General features: G+C 36.6%; 1 protein-coding gene across 1 annotated transcript in view; it reads left to right on the forward strand.

Annotated features, from left to right (window-relative positions):
- LOC107227320 (matrix metalloproteinase-2) overlaps positions 1-16,974 on the forward strand; it is a 161,183-nt gene that overhangs the window by 4,537 nt on the left and 139,672 nt on the right. Inside the window, exon 3 of the mRNA XM_015668429.2 lies at positions 105-599. Within this exon, the coding sequence (XP_015523915.2) occupies positions 504-599 (96 nt within the window). The 5' untranslated portion in view covers positions 105-503. The remainder of the gene's footprint in view (positions 1-104; positions 600-16,974) is intronic.

The following is a 16,974-nucleotide window of genomic DNA, read 5'->3' on the forward strand; positions in this document are numbered from 1 at the left end:
TAAAAATCTGTAATCCGGATAACGCGATAATTCAATTCAAGTTTTTGTTTTTATTACTTTCTTTTCTTATTTTTTTTTTTTTTTTTTTTAAATCTTTCCCACAGTTTACGTGTCGTGTTTCTTTACTTTATTCACGAATTATCGTTATAATTATTATCGTTGTTATCATTGTATACGCGATATCGTGCACTTTGCTCAGAGGGCTGAAAATTATGCGACAGTTTTCACGTGATAAACGAATCCTCGATATTAGTGATAAAATACAGTTTATTCGTGTTCAGTGTGCCGATCGAAAGTGATTGCAAAGTTCGCGTCGTTCCTTTTCGATTGTAATAGTAATTGTTATTATTATTATTATTACTATTATTATTACTGTTTCGAAACTTGAATTCTTACTTCGTCTTACGATTCGCGGCTCATCGACGTTTGTTATCTCCTTTTGGTATTCGAAAGCGTTGATCGTCGTTTCCTCGTCACGGAGAGATACGTGAAATAAAGTGAAAATGTCTCTTTACGTTAAACTTGTGATCGCCTTGTTCTACGTTATCCTGCAGGCCGCTGGAGCTCCTCATCAAACGCTTTACGCCGATGGGAATGTGGTGAGTTTTACTCGATTTCATTTCAATTTGTAGTCGACTGTTTGGTTTTTTTTTTTATTTTTTTTTTACAACATTTTTTCGTATCAATTTTGTTTTCTATACTAAAACAAAAGCTATAAACGCGATTAATTTTTGATGAAAATTCGTTGCACAGTGTTTTTGTTATTATTGTGGACACGTTTCGATTTGTTAAATTTGTGGTTCCATTGTTATACAAATGCAGGTGAAATACGGGAATTTGTTCGTTTTCAAGGTTTACGTAGAAATATTATACGCTTGGAATGATTAACGATTGATATGCGTGACTATTAGGATTTTTGTTTATTGGGAATATTTGGGGATGAAGGTGAAAATAATAATTAATATGTTGAACGAAATTTGCTCAACGTTTCAATATGATGGAGTGAAAGAGATCGATATTTCCTTACATTATTTAGATAGTAATGATTCAGAAATTATTGGACGAAATTGTTGTAAAAAATCAAAATTACGAATAGGTTTTGACTTGGAACATTTTTAGACTGGTTCCGTTATGCTGGGATTTTGGTTTATATTTTTGACACGTTCAACTTTTTTTTATACATTTCGTAATGAAACCGGTCTAGAAATGTAAGTGAAAATTCTAAGCGAAAAGTAAAAGGTTTGGAATTTTTTGGGAATTTGAAAAAACTCTCAATATTCGTAAGTAATTGAGCAAATGAATAAAAAATCTGATAAAGTTCAGGGTAATGTTTCAAAGTTGAGACAACTGTAGAAAAAAATTTTGAAACAACATCGAGAATGGTGCGGTTTAGACGTTGATAGGGTTTGCACGAAATTTCGCGTGTATATGTTTTGCATCATTAAATTCGATATACCGAATACTAAATTTACAAAATGACTATTTTTTCCCTCTAAGCATGCAGATGATTAACTACTGACTCGAACCTCACGTAATTATGCATATAATATACAATATTTCAAAAATTTGGAAAGTATCGCGATATGTTGATGAAAAAAATTGAAACCGTGACGAAATTCGACGTTTATTTGACCTGCGTGAAAGAAAAAAATGTGTTAAAAAAATATCGTTGCGTTGAATCGGTATCGTAGTATCACATAAGGCAACCCTTACACTGAGAGAAATTTTTGGTTCCGGTTACCGCTCGGTCCTCAACTATTTTCATTTTTTACCACAATCGAAAAATACAGTTCCAGATACGAAACGAAAATTAGTTTTCTAGCCGTTACCGGAAAGTCTGGTATCCGTTGCTATTCTTTCTCATCACGATCACTGTTGCTAGATTTTCTTGCAACTGTTGGGAAAATTTAACGCTCGTAAAAAATTAGATTTGGCGTTACAATTGCCAAAATGGTTAGGCCTACCTCGTTTTTCGTAATTCCAACGATATTCAAACAGTTTTTTCAACGATACCTGTTTTACTGAATTTTTCTGGTTACTACAAGAGATAAAATTTTTCTCAATGTAAAGAATAATCCGACCAAAGTTAGTAACGTTATTCCAATGATTGACGTATCGGAGAAATCGTTGTAGGAATCTTTGCAATACAGTCAATCATAGTAACGGAAAATTTCTTAATATTTTGAAAACATTACCGCAACAAAATCGCTGTAAAAATTTCAAAATCCGCGAGGTTTTCTTACAACCGACATCGTTGACCTAACCTAACCGCGGATCGTAACCAGCCACGCAATTAATTAATCTTGATTAATAACCCTGGAGTCGAATTAGGTTTCCAGGCTCCCGAAGCCGGCACGTCCCTCATCCCTGTTCCCGTTCCATCCTCGTTTTCCCCTTTTTCCCATCGACGCTGACCCCCAGCTGCAGCCGGATAATTCGCGGAAGGTTAAATTCGGTAATTAGTACTCTGGCGTCGCTCAGACATTCCCGTTTATCCCGACCGTCTCTCAGATAAGGGATACGGATTGCTCTTGCCGAGAACTTCTTTTTCATCTCTTTTCCTTTTCTTTTTTTATTTTTCCTCTGCCCCCTCCGGGCAGAGTTTGGGGGATTGTACAATTTCTCTTTTCAATCTACCTTGCCAGAGCTGCGGCTGCTGAAAGTTTATACATACCCTGATAATCGGGAAATTGTTTTTCTTCCGTTGACGCGAAACTTTCTTCCGATTATAAGACGGAGAGCCGATGCAACCGCGGTGCATTCTGGGTATCGAAACTTCGACAGGACACTTTTTGTTTTCTTTTGACAGATTTACAAAATTCCCATCGGTGTGTAATTAATATTTATTAGATAAGGGATTTTAAATACTAAAGTGTTTCACGAATTCCTCGTTGCATAAATTCGATTCGATGATTTTTAGATGTAGTATAATAATAACTTGTATTGTTTGTATGAAAAACAAAAAAAAAAAAAACAAACCGTTCGTGGAATTATTTGATACAGTGGCGCCAGAGATACGATATTGTGTATAGATAATTTCATAGGATTGGTAAAAACTCTCTTTAACTTGATGAAATTATCTGTGATGCCGTATTCGTCGAATTAATTAGCGATTCTTTGACGCTGACAAACTTTTTTCCAACCGAAATGTCAACGAATCATTTCGCAGAAACAAAGAATCACAGTAATCGCAACGAACTGACCGAGCTGCATTATCGTAATAAAATCTTATATATTTTAAAACATTATAACAACATTATAACATTGATTATATCATATGTTGGAATCGAATGTCACGTTTTGAGTGATAGATCGGGGATCCATCCCTACGTATAGGATTTTATTGTATATGTACGACTGTATAAGTACGCGATTATTCGGGTCGGTGGATTTTACTTGACGATTTTCATGCGCGTAAAAAACGGAAATGGCAAGGCAGCAGAATTGGATTGCTGACAGGCGTACGTATATATTAGTATTAAAAGGTTGACGGGCAACGTAAAAGTTTATACGACGCCAGTTTCGATCTAGTTTGATTCCGGAGTAGAGTATAAAATTGGACGAATCTTTTCGTTATATTTACCCTGTATGTATACATATATATATATGTACATATACAATATATAGGGTATGCCGTAAGGGTAGTGAGAATTTATTTACATACCGGATAAGAGAGGGTTCGTTTCACTTCCATTGTGACGCGGTGGAATCGGGTGGGGAACAATGTTTTTCAGACTGGCTAGATGAAAAAACTGCGGTACGATTTTCATCATTTAGTTAGGTGGTGAAAATATTGTTGAAACCTCGTTCTTTTTTTTATTTATTTATTTTTTTTTTTTTTTAAGCGCAACGCACGTTTATGCCGAAATTCCCACACGACTTGTTTAATCGTCGTATGTGTGGCAAAGTCTAATTCGTGAGATAAAATTAATGCATATGGAGGGAGGGGGGGGGGGGGGGGGGGGGGATCGTAAATGTTGCAGGAATTCTGGAAAACCTGGAAATGTCAGAGAATTGTTCACGGTGGAAAATGCTTGGGGAATTTTTACGGTAAAATGCACAAGGATTATGGGTAAAAAATGTGGCGTTTAACATTTCGTACGTAAATTTTTTGTCTCAGAAGTATCGAGTTTTTTTTTTTTTTTGTTTAGTTTTTTACAAATCTTTGAGCAATGTAAAAAATAATACATATGTATAATGGCTGAATATATATGTGATAATAGAAAAGAAAGAAGAAATATCTAAACCGATTTTTTCAAACCTAGCAAAAAAAATATCGTCAATACTTGTTTAAACTGTTTGCAAATTTATATGTTATTACAAACCTAGCGATTTAATTTTCTCATTACGAAAGGGGAGAAAAATTGAATCGTTGCTTGAAGTGAAATTTTGCCAGAGTTGGAAAATGTCCAAGTTTCTTTATCGTCATTCTCGAAATACGGATCACGGAAAAAAGCTGGCTTACACGTTACAACGTATGAGTTATAAGTGTGGAAATTTTCTGCTGCATCTTGTACGGATGCGGTTTTTATTCCTCGTATCGAGGAAAAAAACCTCACCGCATTTTATAATTTCAGAAAAACTAAAGGAGAAACGAATTTGTAAGCTCTTGTTTAACAAACACGCGGTTTATCGAGTTTCGAGAAACAGTATTTTGAAAATTTTTTAATTGCAACGATTTTTTACAAAAAAAGATATATTCATCGGTTTACGTCAATATCACAAATAAATTTGACTTTGTAAATTTTTTTTTCCCTGTGCAATAAGTCGATGAAGTTTGTTTCGTCAATTCGCCATTATTCGACGTTTACAACTAATTCGTGATTTCGACAAAATCATACCCGATTTATTGACAGCGTACGCTGATTCTGAGAAAAATTCAGTAAAACAAGTATCGTTAAAAAAAACTGTTTCAATATTGTTGGAATTAGGAAAAACGAGTTACGCCTAAACATTTTGGTAATTGCAACGCAAAATCAATTTGTGAGGTCTACTCTACATTTTTAGTTAAACAAGACTTTAATAGTTACAAGAAAATATAGTGAGAGTGATCGTGATGAGAAAGAATAGCAACGGATACTAGACTTTCCTGTAACGGCTAGAAAACTAATTTTCGTTATCTACCTAGAACTATATTTTTCGATTATGGTTAAAAAATGAAAATAGTTAAAGACTGAGCGGTAACTGGAACTAAAAATTTCTCTCAGTTTAACTGAAGTACATGTTTCGTCGAAAATTCTCGTTTTTGCAAAATATCGTTTGTTTTTCCTTATCTCGAGGCTCCCCGGGATTTTCGAAAATCCAGGAAAACCACCGGTTATTGCGTGACCCAGACACGTTATCAAACATAAACCGCAATGCCAAAGTCTGACTCAGAATCGGAAAACTGATCGAACAACTGCTCCACGTCTGTGGTTTCTTCGCGTCAGTTATTTCACTCAGAAAAGGAAAAGGAAGAAGCAGAGAAAGACAACAGAGTTACGAGGATAAAACTAAACTGCGTTATTCGATTTCCAAAAAAGTTTAACAAGTTTTTCCGCTGACTCTGGCTGTCAGCTTTAGCTTTATTACAAACTTTAAACACGTCCGAGTAATTCTCATCCACGGAGAAGAATCGGTCGAGTTACTTCCGCCTGTATCCGTCCAACTTGTTCGACATCGAACCATCTGTGACTACCCAATATTTGGCTAATCATAGTAATCATTCTCGGAGAGAACACGGACGTCAGGTTTCGCGGTTGTGGTTGTTACGTAAACCGCTTCCAAAACCAACGAGAGAAGGGCGAAGGTTCCGTCGAATCGGGGGAATGACCGTCCGTTCTCCCTACGATGCACGAATGTCTGCATGCACCACGAGGCCGGTGATTAAACGGTGAACTAAAAGCCCTTCGTACCGTTCCCTCTTCTCACGCGTGGGCGTTTTACGGGGTTCTTTTACACGAGGGTTTCGCGGCCGTGTAGTGTACCATGTAAAATACACGCACGCACACACAAGCGTCGCGACGCTTCACCCGGCGCCTCGACGCGCGACGCTCTCGCCCCTGCAGACGGTTGACTCAACGGCTTTCATCCTCTTCCTCTCTTCCTATCGCCCTCTCTTTCTTTCTCTTCCTACTTCTGGAGAGCCAAGCGGAGAGAGAGAGAGAGAAAGAGAGAGGAGAGACGCCGCGTCGCTCGTTGGACTGAATAGCTCTCTGCTACCGGACCGGACCCCCGGATCAACGTCGAAATAAATCAACCAGAGATCATCTCTCGAACGTCAGAGGAGCGCGGAATTGCAATCGTGATGACGGGAGGCTTTTTTTGCCTGTAACGGGAATGCCGTTAACCTCGTTGCGTAGCAATATTTTCGTTCTAATATTCATCGTTAATATTTATCTTATGTGTCAGTGAGACCTCGATTATACGAATCCTCGATTATCGGAAAAAATGTATTTTTCACGTGAAATATAAATATATATATATATGTATATATTGTTGTTCGGTAAAAACTGTGCAACAGCCTTTCGCCGATCGACAGCGGACGACTGATATAAAACGAAAGTAATAAAAAAAACGTTTGGTGTTTGAAAAATGGTTTAATACTTGTCGATTTAAATTTCTGTTGTATGTTTATACCTTGAAATAAAAATTGATTTTCGGTTATTCGAACTAGGCTGGGTTACCAATTAATTCGGATAACCGAGGTTCGTACACTCCAAATTTGACGATATTTTTTCACCATAGGCAATTACAGAGACCGTGTGTGAAATTGACGACAGCGCCAAATCGATCGTATTTGTCCCAATATACGCCAGGCACTTTCCCCTGCCTACGCCAATGACTCAGCCAATCGTAAACTTCCGCGGCTGCGCCGTCGCACGAAATTAACCGATCGTTTTGAATCGCTCTGTCGTACACAGGGACGGTAAATAACGATTTACTCCACTGATCTTTGTACTATCTGGATTGCTGTCTCCTATGCTTCCAGCACACGGCAGTTTGTGCCGATTAGAAGCCCCAAAAAAAAAAAAAAAAAAAACCGACACCGGCGCTGCGACACCCGAAGTTAAACTAACGGGTCACGTGGGTGATAGTCTATTAGAAACATATTTAGTCACATGGTTCTGTCGCTTTAACCAATACGTACACAGTGAACCACGTGACTCGTTAGTTTCATTGAAGCCACTGAAGCGCTGGCGTCGATTTCGTCTGCTTTTAATCATCTCGGGCCGAGGACGCTGATCAGTCATTCGATTAGTCCAGAGATCAATGATTTACTCGGTATTTCAGCGACTTTTACATAACAACTGATATCGCGACAATTAACCTTTACTCTTGTTACACCGAGACGAGGCATTCTTTCACTCACTCGTCAAGGTTAGATCAAGTCCCGTCGATAGGGACGAAGTTGGCCACTCGTGGCGCTGCTCGTAGTATTCGTGACGTCAGAGCCTGGCTATCGGCGCCATTTCATCACCACATAACCTAAGTTTTTAATTTCAATGGAGGAAAATTGTAATTCTTGATGTTTTAAATTATTCATTTTGTAATATATATTAATGAAACGTGATCAATAATATACCTGTTTTGCTATTAACACGCGAAAAAACACGGTCAATAGCTGTCGGTCTAGTTGCGTTAGTTTGATTTCTTCCCATCAGATGTCGCGCACCAAAGTTACAATCCCAATTTCAATTGCTATTCTCTTTATTATTAGTTCTGTACCAGCTGTTCAGTCAATTCGGTTGATATTTTTAAGCATCGAATCACGGAAAGTGTTTCAAGTACGAAAATGTATAACGTACCTTTGAGAACTACGTACATGTATACTACGATAATTGATAAAACAGATCGAATTACAACGCAGTTCGATATAATTTTCGAAGGAAAATTGATTTTCTTCAAGTTTTATCCGATAGGTAATGTATACATACATATATGTATACAATTACCGTCAATAATTTCCACGGATTAACACAGTTTAACAATATTATTCTAGAATTGACTCGAGGTCAATCTGTCGCGTGGTATGAATTTAATAATTGCGTAGTTGTAGAGTATAATTCAAGCGTCACTGAATATAACCAGTAACCTAGTTCCGCATAGATGTTCTCAGGGAATTAGATATCCGCTTTAACAATGCTCTACGCTTTGTGTATGCACGAGCTTGTATGTAATAAAAGCGAATGTGCCGTGTAGAGTAATTCTGATATTATTACGAACTTTGAGTCGAGAAGAGGATTAGGTCGGTTTATAATGCAGTTGCACGATGTTCGAGAATTAACTTGTCTTCTGCAGAGAATGAGATACGAATACCTCTCAGGGTCGCAATTGCGGTGCATTAGCATCTCCTCTCCCTTCGCGAAAAAAGAAAAAAAAAAAAAAACGCACACATTTTTCATGCTGCATAATTTCTGTCTAATACCATGTATTTTATTTTACGGTACTTTTTGCATTTTACACAGAAAACAATCGTACAAGTGCGGAAAATAAAACCGGTTTTTTGTTGCACTTTGTCTATGAAAACGGTGTACCAACGATCGCCGATACGTTACGGTGAAATTATTTTTATCATTACTTGTACGCCTTACGAGATTTTGCATGTATAATTAAAAAAAAAAAAAAAAAAATAGAAAAAATTGCGCAAGGAGGTGAATTTTTACTGACGCACATTTTTGTTCCTTTTTTGTTTTTTTCTAAATCATCTACATAATCCCGGTGAAAATTATGCGGTGCGTTTATACAATCTCTTCAGCTTCGTTAATTATACTCGTTGTCAATTTATGGCAAAATATTAAGTTTTCCCGTTGTTAGTTGATGTTGTCAAATAATTTACAGTAAGTAATTTAATACACAGGATAAATTCAATGAATATAAATTAAACGAGAAAGTGTGTAATTAGCGAGGAGAGACCGAGACGAGGAAAGGGAAAACGGAGAAGGGAATCGAAATTGGTTACTCGATGGTGGTGGTGCAATAAATTTTATACATCCCATCCTATACGTACACCTATCTACCCTTGGTAAAATGACTTCGATTCAACTCCCAATCAGACTTCTCTCTCTCTCTCTCCCTCTCTCTTTCTCGCTCTGTTTTATTTTCCCCTCTCTCTTTCACCTTTATACCCCCGACGTTCGTTCCTATTCTACACCTTCGCACCCTCTTCGCCGCTGCTTCTCTCAAAATTACCATATTGTCGCCGTTATTACGTTCCGAGGATGTAGTTACCCGTACATGCTTTTAAGGCCGTCGTAGCGACGACGTCGCGATGAATAGTTTCAAACAAAATATCTGTTCGATGTGTATGGAAGCGCGTACCTACCACTTGTTTTTTCTTTCTGCGCGAATGAGTTTTCCAAAAAAAATTTTATACAGTTTACGTGTGTTTTTCAAATTTTAACGAAAATTTAAAATTTCCCTTGCACGGGGAATCGTAATTAAAAGAGCGCACCTCTTGAATTTCAATTAAATTGCTCATATTTCGGTAGGATTTTACTCATGTAAAAACACTGACATTTCAGGGGGTCGGAGTGAAAAAAAAACTTTTTTTCTTTTTTGATCAACCACCTTAATACACACAACTCTTTAACATCTCGCCGCTGAATCGCAATTTTTTTACTTATCTACAACACGACGTACTCTGTTCGTTCATACTATCGTTACATCTACTTATTTGGAACGATGAAAATTCAGTTCGACGTGACCGTTGAATAGAGAAAAAAGTAAGAAAGAAAAATATTCAAATATGTATATATATATGTATATGTATATCTTTGAATTCGAAATGGAGATGCTTTTCACAGGTAAAAAATATACGGGGGTTTATACGAGGTAGACGGACATTCATGGGGGCTCTGCACTTCGTCTCCTTGTCATGGATGGCGGTACGGGGGTAATTTGCGCTCTTTCACGGCTCGTTAGCCGCCTTTATACGGCGTAGTCCCTGTTTCGAGTATATTATGGCGAGAGAGAGAGAGAGAGAGAGAGAGCGAGAGAGAGAGAGAGAGGGAGAGAGAGAGAGAGAAAGGAACCAACCGACTGAATTGACTCGCGTCTGAACAAGTCTGCCTCGCCGAGAAAAGCTTTTTCACAACTCAAACGTCAAAATATAGAGGCGAATTTGGCTGCCTGCGTGGGCAAAAAAATGTTTTTGCTCACCGGCGGAAAAATGGTTTGCTATTTAATTTCCCGGAGAAATTTCGTCTTTTATTAATTTTAGTACAGCCGGCCGATATCGTTTAATTTAAAATTTTTACCATCGAAAACAAAGCATGCAACGAGTGGTAAAAACGTATGGCGTTACGGAGAGAAGAGAATATTTTTATGCTTCTTAACTGTTTTCACAATCTTTTGTATCAGGGTTGAAGAAAAAAAAAAAAAAAAAAAAAACAACGTGGTTCTAGACACGGAACGATATGAAAATAATGTTTATTGGCAGTAACTTGTAGAAAAATATCTAGCGTGGTGATCGTTTTTTTTTTCTACAACTACTGCAATAATTCGATGCAACAATTAAAAAGTGATTCTAAGAGTCTGTGCAGATTTTGAAGACGAAACGAAAACAAAAAAAAAAAATAAAATAAAAACATAAAAAATCTAGCCAAACAAACGAACGGACTTGATGTTTCAATTGTTAGAAAAAACTTTCTTATCGACAATCTCTGTTCAAATGACGGTAAATAGTTGTTTGAATAAAAATTGTTTCTCATCATTCCAACGGTATAGCAATTCGTACAGTTATCGCAACGAGATTAATTTTGAAATGAATTTTCCTCCAACCGTAACAACAAACGTACGAAATTTTTTGCACCGATACTCTCCTTTTTTTCGCTCGTTAGCTTACCGTACGGTTTTTTTTTTTTTCGTCTTTCCTTCGCACAAAGTCACGTGCGAAATACAAAACCTAACGGCACAAAATGGGGAAGAAAAAAAAAGGTAAAATAAAAATGTTTAAAAAAGAAAAAAAAAAAAAAAAAAATGGATGATCGCTCTCTCGTCAGAAAATCCCCGACACAGCAGCAGCAACGAGAACCTTTCGCGGAAGATAAGACGAAACTTCCGCAAAGCGAAGAAGAATTACAGGACCTCTGGTGGTGTAAGGATTTTTTCCTAACTTCAGAGCCTTCGAGCTTTCTTTTTTACTCCCTTCCCTGATTCCGGTTATGGAGTCGGGGTCGTGTATCATCGAGCAGTCATAGCTGCCCTCGTATTTTCTCTCCTACCCTTTGCTGTGCGTGTATGTATGTATATATATATATGTATATGCGTTTCGGTATTTGGTGGAAGAAATAAAAGGGATGATCAAGGAAACAAAAAATGTCTTTTAAGAGTTATTTTCAACATTTGACGTGGATATATATTCATATACACGTATATGTACACGTGTATAAGGTTGTACAATATGTAATACAAGGCAATCAGGTAATCGTTTGCCCTTTTTTTTTTTTTTTTCAATTTTCCTCCACTTTATTTAAATATTACGTATTCCTTGCATCAGGATATTTTGCTTAAAATAATTAAAAAGTCTTGCACAAAATTATAATCATCGACATTCATCCACCCTTCTCAAAGAATAACAAGATAAAATCTTGAATATGTTTCTCGAAAATTTGCAAAATAACAAAATACAGAAATTAATACTTTACGAGTGAATATTGAAATTTTTGAATAGCAGATTTTCTCGTTTTTATCAGGTCAAATACTGTATTGAAGATCGATGACATGAGAATCTATTATATTTTTTGGTGTTATTCTTGTTTCGGACCAACTTTACACACGTTCGATATTCGAATTAATTGTTTATCGACGGCGTAGCATGTGCTCGATTTAAAAGTAAAATTGCTTCGTAAAATTGTAAAGTGGAAAAAAATGAACCCCCCACTCACTAACAAAAAAAAAAAAAAAACTATAAGCATTACGTTAAGCGTTTCATACTATTAATGGACTATTTTTGCATCCGCTGTCGGTCGGAAAGTTTAAATCCTGAATCGCGTTTAGATAAATTATTCATTACTCACGTCTCAAGTTGTACATACCACAAGATATATATTTACGCATCTTTATTGGAAACAGGTTGAAAAGTTTCAAAAATCGTAAGGAACAAAAACGATTTTTCCCTTGTAATTCTTACGGAAAATAGAAAAGTGCGATGCGCAATCTCTCGACGTTAATATTAAGAGCTCAAATTTTAACATCCTTATTTTTATAACTGACAATGAATAAGACTTTTCATCCTGTTTCCAAGTTGAAAAAAATAATCTTTTTTTATTTTAGACACACCCTAATACGTACATTTATACATTTATATTTATACGCCTACACGTACGCTTCCTCATGTGCAAAACCGTCGCGTTACGTGTTCTCTTTCCACTTTCCGGCTATGACGATGATATTCGTCACGTGACGCGTGACACTGGCGCATGGCGCCTAGAAAGGCGACTGGTTAAATTCGATATTACGTCATCGTCGCGGCAACGTGCAATCAGACGGGAGTAAAAAAGAGAAATTAAAATTAATACGCGCGTGTTGAATTTCCTCGCGTCAAGCGTGATATAACGACCAATCGATAACATTGATGTGTAATAAAAATTTCCGACATGGAAAATATTGATTCACATCGCTCGGCGAGATCAATTTTACACTCGTTTCTTTTTTCTTCGGAGAAAACAACGAAAATTCGTAAATTAACAGGCAATATCTCAGGACTAGAAAAATTCATTCGCTGCTAAGCAGTATCGAAATATAGCGGTTAGCATTATTTTATTACATGACATATTTGTTTATTATAATTATAGATTAAATTCGTGAAATAATTGTAATACATTATAATGAGAAAAGATGATTAAAAATTCATATACCAATGCGTGTTGTGAGTGTATATGTATATATATATATATATTCGAGAATAAACAGCAAAAACGTAAGTAAAAAGAAAAAACCGGGTCAGGAAAATAGACTTTAATTTCATTTCGAAAGTTTTATTTTCATCGATGAATGCCGTCTAGTCTACGAAATTTTAGAATTTTATATACCTATCCTTAACTCTTTTTCATTTCTTAACTCTCCGAGGTTGTATATATATACAACAACAGCAATAAAAACATAACGAGAGATAAGAGAGAAATGTGAAAATCTGTATAATTTGAATCTAGTCTGGTAAATTAAAAACAAATTTTGTACAGGTAACATAGTGAATGAATAAATCGCGGAATGTTTTATTTACAAGTCTGACAATTTATAATCAGTTTTTTTAAACGATACCTGTTTTACCGAATTTTTCTCGGCGCAGGCGCGGGTTTCGGAATTTTCTTCGTTCCGTTTAACGGTTCGGCGACGAGGCGCGATATTAAACGTGTATGTATCATGGGCGCAGATGTAGGAACAGAGGCTGTGTTTTGGATATAATAAGAGACGGGTTAACGAGAGGTATAATTACGCCTTGAGTCAGCCCTCGTTGTCCCATTCCTTCTCGGCAGCTTTCAATACCGAACATGTGTCGTCGGCTACACCGACAATATACGCCAGATCCAGGCATACGTGTCTCTCTGTATCTTCTTCCCATCTCCGCATGTCTTTTACTCCACATTTCCATGTGCTTCTGCCATTCGACGATAAAAAAACTTGGCTGATTACACTTTATACTTAAGACTCTTGTTATTACGATCTGTGACGGTTATTTTTATATTGAATGTTTATTATTCGATCGTGGCTACGAATGTCGATCTCACGTACGAAAATCTCACAGAAAAATACTTACAATTTTCACAAATTTTATCATAACTCGAAACGTACCTTTGTTCTAAATTTTGTACAAATATCGTTGGCTCAGGTTTTGCAACGTTGAAATCGCAATTCTTCCAACGGGAATCCAGTCGAGTCGAGGTGTTTTTTTTTTTGGATAATCAAATAAAATTTGCAACTAAATAACTGTATTTGCAAAATCGTAGATATGTTGTTTACCGTTTTGTTTATTTAAATGACGATCGCACCGCTTGTCACTTCAGAATTATTCAATTTTAATTAGAATTTTCAACTTTTTTTTTTCCCGGGAAAAATCAAACTCTCGCGAAAAAGGCAAGTCAACTTTCATCTCGGCGAAGAGAGGTAAAAAAAAAAAGAAAGAAAAGAAGATTATTTCGTATCCTTGATTATAGCTGAACTTGATCGAGGTGAATAAAAAAAAATTTATCAACGTACTTGAACGTTTATTCGATTAATTATAAACTTTCGTAACCTTAGCGGCAATAATTGTAAAAAATAACTGCATTAATGCAGGTGTAATGTTTATTGTTTTTTTTTTTTTCTCTACACGAAACAATCGTTTTCAAACAAAAATTTTGACAGAATCCGGTTTATTCGAGAATAATATTTCGTAAGTTTAGCATTTTTTTTTTTCATCGACGACTAATACCCTTGAGCAACAACAACAACGACAAGTTCGGATTTTATCCCGTGGTTCACAAAGCTATCGATGCACAGGATTCGTGTTGTTATTTTGTAGATCAATGTTTCGCGCAAACGTTTCGGTGATCGTATAATTCAACCGCGCACCGGTGGTTTCGAGTTTCAAACAAGCTTGCAAGCTCAAAGGATTACGACGAAGGAAGATATACAGCTTTACCGTTGGAAAGGCGAAATTAAACCAAGTCGTCAGATATGTCGAGTAATTTCGCGTATAAATGATATTTTATACCGTATCAGATTTTTGTCATTTATTGATACGGTTCGATTACTGATTTTACCTATTTATTAATTGCATTGTCGTCGAAGAGAAATATTCTCACAACTTTTAGAAACTTCATTGTAATACGAAGACTGAGGTTTCGGCTCGACGAATTTGTAAGAAATATTTTATTTAATCGAGAAACTCTTCGGCTTGTGATTTTTGTTCCAATCTGTCTTTTTTCCCGCGTTATTCGATTCGTTGCGACTAATAAATACGGTGTTAATTGTATTTTATCGTTATCGCATGGTGCCTGTAATACCTGCATAAGAAATGGTTAAACGTTAATCATCGTTAATTGCGCCGAGTAAACGAAGAAAGAATCTCAGAAAGACGAGAGAAAAACAAAAACAACAACGGAATGACGGAAATTACCAGACTTTTAAAATGAAATTCAACCTTTGCTGTAAAACAATTGAATGCATAAACCTGACGCACGGTAAAAAGAGTTTCATCGTTTTTCTTCGCTTACGTAGCAAAATAATCTCGCTTCAATTTTGTTGAAACGAAATTTTAATCACAAGAATTTCTCGTTTTTATTCACCTTTACCATTCGCACCTTAATTAACAACCATAATCACATCCATATTTTATTCTTCACATTTCGCGTCTGGTCATTGAACGGTGACTAATCCGAGTGTTATTTCCCAAGGCGTTGCAGTTTTTACAGCTTTTACACAGTTCGCGGTCACAATTACCGCAATAAAACGTTGGCGCGTGATACATACGTTACGTTTTCAATTTTCCTGCCGCAAGTCGCGGTATTTCGAATCCCACTGATTCGTCATCCGCGCGTCTTTACGCCTTACGTTCTTAAATTCTTTGAAAAAGAAAAAAAACGGGACGAGTTTTGCCGTTACGACAATTCATCGCGTTTCTCTTCAGTTTATGAGTCGAGGTATTCACCCTGTTTCCGGTGCAAATTTTACATCGCTTCAATTTGTCACGATCGTCGGCCAACTTCCGGTGATTCCAAGGAAAAAGTAACATCACTTCTTCGTGCTAATCTGACCCGGTTTTTCTACTATTCGTTTCTAATCTGGTCGAAAGGTTTTTCAGGTGCTTTTATCGTTGTACAATTCGATCGTTGTTCAACTAAAAAATTAGATTCGGCGTTACAATTACCAAAACGGTTAGGCGTACCTAGTTTTTCGAAATTCTAACAATATTCGAACAGTTTTTTGTCTTACTGAATTTTTCTAGTTACTTTGACAAATGAACTTTTTCTCAGTGTGAGCTTGATTGTTAAACGACGTTAGCAAGTCGCGAGAATAAAGCGTGAGTTTCCAGCAGAAATATTATACGTTAGCAATAATATATTACACCGAAACGATCGAGTCTCGCGCTTAGCTACCAGTTTCCAAGATACGAAAGGCGAGATTGTGCGGTGCAGTTACACCAGTCGAGATGAAGAGGGACCACGAGATCGCTCGCACAAAGGTCTGCTTTATGCAACCGGCTGGCTAATACGCGATGCATAAGCATCGCATCGTTGTGTGAGTGAGTACGCACTATGATACATGCGTTGCAACACGGAACCGCGTTTTTAGAATAGTTGAAGAAAAATCTCTGCATTCCGAGTCGACAAAAGCATCCGTTATGTAAGCTTCTGTTGAAGATAACGTTAACGCGTCGATACGATATTTATGATTTTCTTAAATACAAGAAATTGCAATGCAAATTTGCAGCCGATTGATTGGCAAAAAGTATATTTTTGATTTTTCGAAACATACCAATATATCTACTATAAATGTACAACGCTTTGAGTGGTAGCGTTAAGTATTCTTGCCATCTGTTCTACGTTCCACGTTTTTCGTACGTTTGGAGAAGTTTGAAAACATATTTCTTCGCGGTTTTTTTTTTTTTAATGCTATTTTTGATACATTTTCAATATCTATCTATATCTAAATTCCACGAATATTATCAGGATGGCGTGTGACGCGTGGTCAAAGAAAGGGTTCGGTCTCTTTCGTGGCGGGGTTTAAGTTTCGAATTATTTGCTGGCGAAACTTAAACTACAGAAATCAAACCTTGACGAAACATCAAAGTTTCGAAAGGGCGAAAATGAGAAAATTTCAAAATCCGAAACATCGAAATTCCGAATGATCGAAGATTTTCAAGTCCTGTGAATTTTTGGCTTGGTGAAATTTCACCAATTTGATCTTTCTTTGTTTTGAATTTTCGATATTTTCACGTTCGGAATTCCGGTCGTCCCGATTTTCGGTTTTTCTCATTTCTTCCACCCAATCGTCGAGAAAACTACGCTGTGC

This window comes from Neodiprion lecontei, chromosome 5, assembly GCF_021901455.1.
Source record: "Neodiprion lecontei isolate iyNeoLeco1 chromosome 5, iyNeoLeco1.1, whole genome shotgun sequence".
In the NCBI taxonomy this organism is placed as follows: Eukaryota; Metazoa; Arthropoda; class Insecta; order Hymenoptera; family Diprionidae; genus Neodiprion; species Neodiprion lecontei.